The sequence below is a fragment of the Belonocnema kinseyi genome, chromosome 3 (assembly GCF_010883055.1).
Source record: "Belonocnema kinseyi isolate 2016_QV_RU_SX_M_011 chromosome 3, B_treatae_v1, whole genome shotgun sequence".
NCBI lineage: Eukaryota > Metazoa > Arthropoda > Insecta > Hymenoptera > Cynipidae > Belonocnema > Belonocnema kinseyi.
In genome coordinates, this window is record NC_046659.1 from 39,025,808 (window position 1) to 39,032,268 (window position 6,461).

Here is a 6,461-nt window from a genome sequence, read left to right on the forward strand (position 1 = left end):
TGCCTTCAAATCTCTCATCGTGGAAGTTGAATCAATTAACGAAGTAAAGGCCTTTGTCAAGTATCTCCACGAATCTGGTCTGGACGTCTATACACTCATTAACCAAATTCACGACTTTTTGGGTCTGGATCATGTCGTTCCACCAAAACAGCGATTAGGAATGATGAAAATTACTGGAGGACTTCCAGGCTTAATAGCTGATATTAAAGCTGTAGTTCCGGTTGAAAAAATTGAAGCTCTATACCAGGAAAAATTAGTATCATCAAAAGATTTCGCAACTTTGATCCAACGTCTTGGATCTCCTGAATGCCAACAAATTGTCAACACCGTCTGGGGAAATGAAAAACTCCAGGAGCTCATCAGCAGAGCTGAAGCTAAAGGCGTTGATGTGAGAGCCATCCTAAACCTTATTACCGAGATACTTGGTATCAAATTTCCCACTCCTAAACTTCGTTCTATGAAAGGCTTAACTGACGATCTCGAAGACTTCTTGGCTCTAATTCCAAAAGAAGAAATTGAAGAAATCGTTCTGGATTATTTGAGCTCTGACGAAGATTTCCAAGCAGCCGTAGAATATATACTTTCTGATGCCTTCAAATCTCTCATCGTGGAAGTTGAATCAATTAACGAAGTAAAGGCCTTTTTCAAGTATCTCCACGAATCTGGTTTGGACGTCTATACACTCATTAAACAAATTCACGACTTTTTGGGTCTGGATCATGTTGTTCCACCAACACAGCGATTAGGAATGATGAAAATTACTGGAGGACTTCCGGGCCTAATAGCTGATGTTAAGGCTGTACTTCCAGTTGAGAAAATTGAAGCTCTATACCAGGAAAAATTAGTATCATCAAAAGATTTCGCAATTTTAATCCAACGTCTTGGATCTCCTGAATGTCAACAAATTGTCGACACCGTCTGGAGAAATGAAAAACTCCAGGATCTCATCAGCAGAGCTGAAGCTAAAGGCGTTGATGTGAGAGCCATCCTAAACCTTATTACCGAGATACTTGGTATCAAATTTCCGGCTCCTAAACTTCGTTTTATGAAAGGCTTAACTGACGATCTCGAAGACTTCTTGGCTTTAATTCCAAAAGAAGAAATTGAAGAAATCGTTCTGGATTATTTGAGCTCTGACGAAGATTTCCAAGCAGCCTTAGAATATGTACTTTCTGATGCCTTCAAATCTCTCATTGTGGAAGTTGAATCAATTAACGAAGTAAAGGCCTTTTTCAAGTATCTCCACGAATCTGGTTTGGACGTCTATACACTCATTAACCAAATTCACGACTTTTTGGGTCTGGATCATGTCGTTCCACCAACACAGCGATTAGGAATGATGAAAATTACTGGAGGACTTCCAGGCTTAATAGCTGATATTAAGGCTGTACTTCCGGTTGAGAAAATTGAAGCTCTATACCAGGAAAAATTAGTATCATCAAAAGATTTCGCAATTTTAATCCAACGTCTTGGATCTCCTGAATGTCAACAAATTGTCGACACCGTCTGGGGAAATGAGAAACTCCAGGAGCTCATTAGCAGAGCTGAAGCTAAAGGCGTTGATGTGAGAGCCATCTTAAACCTTATTACCGAAATACTTGGTATTAAATTTCCAGGTCCTAAATGGCACCTAACCCGTCAACGAAATCTTAAAGATGATTTGGACGACCTGCTTGAGCTGATTCCCAATGATAAGATCCTTGAAGTCGCTTTGGAATACCTTGCTCTAGACGAAGATTTTCAATCTGCCTTAGAGTACATAATATCAGTAGATTTCGCAGGTTTTATTTTAGATGTTGAATCTATTGAAGGAGTTTGCGATTTCCTGGAATATTTGCAGGAATCTGGTCTGGATATTCATAACTTTCTGAACAAGCTCCATGAAAGTTTAGAACTCGAACCTCTTTACCCTCTACTGAAAGCCGTAAAAGTTGCTAGACTCACTGGAGGACTTCCAGGATTTTTGGAGGACATTAAGGAAATTCTTCCTCTCAAAGATATTGTCGCTGTATATAAGGAGAAGCTAGAAACCTCTGTACCGCTCAAAGATCTTCTTCGTCGTATTCAGTCTCCTGAGTTTCAAGTAATGATAGATGTTCTTATGGAAAACGAGAAGCTTGTGAAGTTGATGGATGAAGCTGAAACCAGGGGTGTCGATGTTAACATTATCCTTCAGACTATCAGCAAAATTCTTGGCATAAAATTACCATCTAGACCACGCGCTTTACTTATGTCAACCCGTTTAGTGAACGAGGATCTGATCGCAGATCTTAAAGAGATTGTGGACTTAATTCCAACCAAAAAAATAACTAGGATTGTCTTGCGTTATGCTGTCTCAGACAAAGACTTTCAGAGAGTAATGAAGTACATGCTATCCGATAAATTTCATACCCTTATTCGAAATGTAGAAGAGACGCCGGAAATGAAAGACTTTTTAATGTATTTTAATGATATCGGATTGGATGTTTACAGGTGGATCAAAATCTTCCATAAAGTTATTCAAATGGATGATTTGAAAGTCAGAAGCTCAATTTTTTTTACTGGCGGTATTCCTTCATTGATTAAAGACATAAGGGAAGTGTTGCCTCTTGAAAAACTATATGCTCTTTACGACGAAAAATTAGCCAACTCTCCAGCCTTTTCTGAATTTGTCGAACGACTTCGATCTCAAGAGTTACAGAAACTTATAAACACATTGTCGGAAAATAATGAAGTCCAACGATTATTAGACACATTAGATTCTATGGGACTCGATGTGGATGCTATCTTCAACCTTTTGTCAGACTTTTTTGGTATCTTATTTCCAGAACGCCCCATTTATTAGTCTTAATATATTATTGAAACGCTTCCGATTATCTTCTGATCTGAATATTCTTTCTGAATGAACGGCTTCTTACACTGTATATACTATTAGAATTTAATAAATGTTATTCAGATTGAAAACGTATTTAATTTTATTAGGTTTCTGTTTTGCATATTATATCGTCTATAATTCTTATATTTTTATATAAATTTGTTTAATTTCTGCTCGAGGCTCCAAAAGAACCCTGCACCAAATGTACACATTTCGGGCTTCGGCGCATATGGTTAATTTTTAGATTTTTCGAAGTTGAAGCAATTATCAATCAATTTTTTCTTTACTAAAACTTAGAGTTATGAAACGTTTTCCGCAACAGCGTTTTAAATATCGCAATTCATAATACTTTGTTGCAACAGAAGCAAACGTTGCATGTAACTGAAAATTGGTAAAAAAAAAGAATTTTTTCACCAAATGCGAAAATGTTGAGGTTATATAACACTTTTTTGGAAGGCTGTGTCATTGAAAAATGTTTAGCCTTATCAGTCATTTAATCGAAAAAATGTGAAGAAAAAGTTAGGTGCATTATTATTTATAATAATTGGATTTAAATAATTTTCTACAACTTCTCAAGGGACAGATATTTAGTATAACGTATATTAATTGCTTTTCATTAGTAGTCGAATTTCATATCCACTATTGAAGATTTCGACGTTGTTTACGAAGTCGTATTAAACGCAGTTTACGACGTCGTTTCAAACGTAGTTTACAATGTAGTTTCAAACGTAGCCTTAACTGGCTGGGTAATACTCCAGTATTGCCTTAATTGGCAGGATCATGCAGTGATATCGTGTTCCTATTGTCTTGATTACCCGGATTTCTTTTCTCAATTGTTTGAACAGAGAGTTGGGCAGGACATAAATATTATCGATCAGGAGGCCCTAAGCTACAAAATATCAAAGAGTGCAACGTGGCAATAATGCTGACACCACTTTGTATTCTCGGCCGGTTAGGACAGAATCCCAAAAATATAGGCAAGAACCTTTTCATTGTACCGTGGTTCAAGAGAGATGCTCGACAATAATGGGTCATAGAAATTGTTAGAACATTTTATCCGGCACCAGAAATGACATTTCCCGCTCTCTGGGTGACGTCACAAGAGATATTCACTAAATTGGCGGGCTCGCAAATGGAAATCAGGGATCAACGACCGACCATCGCAGAAAACAATAACTCTCATTGCTGAAGCCATCCGAAAGGAAAATAAAGTTCTCTCGTGTCTAGTATCTTAAAATTAAATCCGAAAAATGGTCATTATAATATTTTAGTCCACGAGCCCGCTGGAAAAATTTTTATTTACGCGTAATTTAGTTTGCCACACTTCTGACTACACTTTCGTTGGCAACAAACGATATATTATCTCGAATTACCCCCCACCTCCCAAATTATCAATCGGTTCAACCGACTTTTACTTGTCCGGTAATTGATTTGAGCCAACCGCCACCTGTTTTTTCTCAAATCAATAAAAATACTACTAACATTCCGGGGTGCACTTGCTACGAAATGAATAGAACAGATTGGAACATGGGTAGAAATGTTCCAAATAATATTTGTAATTCGACGCGCTTACCACCTCCCCGTTTAAAAATTAACTCAGGCGAGCATACTAACTTACAAACAAACACTTCACCAGCGGGTACACCGATTCTATTACCTAATGTGGGACCGGTCCAAATTAATACTACGTTACCACAACATTCCAGACATTTTAATAACCTTAATCAAACCCGTGATATAGGAAAAATAATTAGACAATGGGGTATTTCTTTTCACGGGTCTTCTACTACTAGTTCCGAGGAATTCTTAACAAAAATCCCGGAGAATAGAGTATTTTCACCAGTGACATATGCCGAGGTAATAAGTGCGCTACCATTGTTATTGACAGGTTTAGCTAGGCTAGTGTACCGAAATTTAATTGCGGAAGGGAAAGTATGGTATAGTTGGAATAAATTTCAGGTCAATTTTAGTGATCAGTTTACAGACGATAATATAGACCACAAAATTAGAGAACAAATTAGGACGCGAACTCAGGGCCACTAAAGAGAAAATCGAAAATTATCTCACTTGTTTGATCGGATTATACAATAAATTGGACTACCCCGGTACCAGACAGGAACAATTAGATAATGCTCATCCCGAATTGCGTCCGGATTATAAAAAACATATTAAACGCAGGGATCTTAGGACTTTTGAGAAAATAGCTTATTTAGGAAAGGACTGGGAGGCGGAATGGGCAACGTATAAAGAATATAGGCCACCCCCACCACCGGAATCCTCATTTCCTCCGGAGTTTGCATATAAGCCAACGAATAATAAAAATAACAAAGTTAATTCCAGTACCGCGAACAACAATACGCGTAAATTAGCTCATTGTGCCGTAGTAGAACCCCCTCTGTCTGAACCTGTAGCAGCAATGACTCAAGTCCCAAATAATCCAACTTCCAAACCAGACGATAAAAAGAGCAAAAGTAAGAAACAAAACAAGGGTAAATTCACCAGTACAACTGAACCGGTAAATGCTCTTGCCACTTCTTCCAAAGATTGGGCCTCTAACCCTTTAAAGCAAATCTGTCGAAATTGTCTGGCACACGGAGTGACAGGTCCTCACAGTCACTGTAACATTAATTGCAATAAGGATAAGGCACTTTATTGCTTTACTTGTGGTCGTCCTGGGGTTCGCAAACCTGATTGCCCCACCTCCGAATGTGTGGCGAAACGTAAGTCGGGAAACGCAAAAGGGACTCAGAATTAGAGGTCGTTACTGAGACTACCCCGCCAAATACTGGCCTCCATACTATCTCGCCGGTTCTTAATAAACCGTATTTAACGCCTTCTTTTTCCCCTTCGGCTTCTGGCGGAGAAGTTCCCATAAATTCGGTGAAAATAAAATTAGTTAAAATAGATTTCGAATCGGTTTCAGAAAGCGAATGTAATGCGCTAGATTACGAAGAAATTAATGAGCGGTATCTTTTGAAAATAAAAATTGGTGACTCAGAATTAGAAGCTCTGGTCGATTCAGTATCAGGAAAATCGATTCTTGGTAATCAAGGGATTGAAGCAATAAATGAAACAGGCACAAAGATAAGCCCGTCTAGAATAAAAGCAGTCATGTTTCCGAATAGAACAACGGAGACCGTATTAGTTGACAATTTGTGCGCTAAAAATAACATTCTAAGGATGTAATCACGTTTTGAAGACCATGCTATGCTCGATTTATGAAGGATACGCAACGTAAGTGTATTATACACTTAAATGATTTGCGTTTCGCGTATAACACCGCGTATCATACGTCCCTAAAAACTTCACCCGCTTTTCTTAACTTCGACCGTGACTCATTACCATCGGGTACACTACATGAGTTGGTTACGACAGCAGAACCAATGGTTTTACTGTCCGGAAGGACAGTAAGGTAGGTAAGGTAGGAAAGGTAGGTAGGTAAGGTAGATAGGTAAGGTAGGTGGTAGGTAAGGTCGGTAGGTAAGATAGATAAAGTAGGTAGGTAGGTAAGGTAGGTAGGTAAGGTGGGTAAATAGGTAAGGTAGGTAGGTAAGGTGGGTAGGTAGGTAAGGTAGGTAGGTAAGGTAGGTAGGTAAGGTAGGTAGGT

The 6,461-nt window shown here is 38.5% G+C and overlaps 2 protein-coding genes across 2 annotated transcripts in view; one reads left to right on the forward strand and one right to left on the reverse strand.

Moving 5' to 3' along the window:
* The window catches only part of LOC117169791, a 3,396-nt gene extending 520 nt beyond the window's left edge, over window positions 1–2,876 (forward strand). Inside the window, exon 2 of the mRNA XM_033356298.1 lies at window positions 9–2,876. Coding sequence (XP_033212189.1) covers window positions 9–2,824 — 2,816 coding nt within the window. The 3' untranslated portion in view covers window positions 2,825–2,876. The remainder of the gene's footprint in view (window positions 1–8) is intronic.
* A 3,183-nt stretch (window positions 2,877–6,059) lies between these two features.
* Window positions 6,060–6,461, reverse strand: part of LOC117169792 — a 71,793-nt gene continuing 71,391 nt past the window's right edge. The window contains exon 5 of the mRNA XM_033356299.1: window positions 6,060–6,104. Coding sequence (XP_033212190.1) covers window positions 6,060–6,104 — 45 coding nt within the window. The remainder of the gene's footprint in view (window positions 6,105–6,461) is intronic.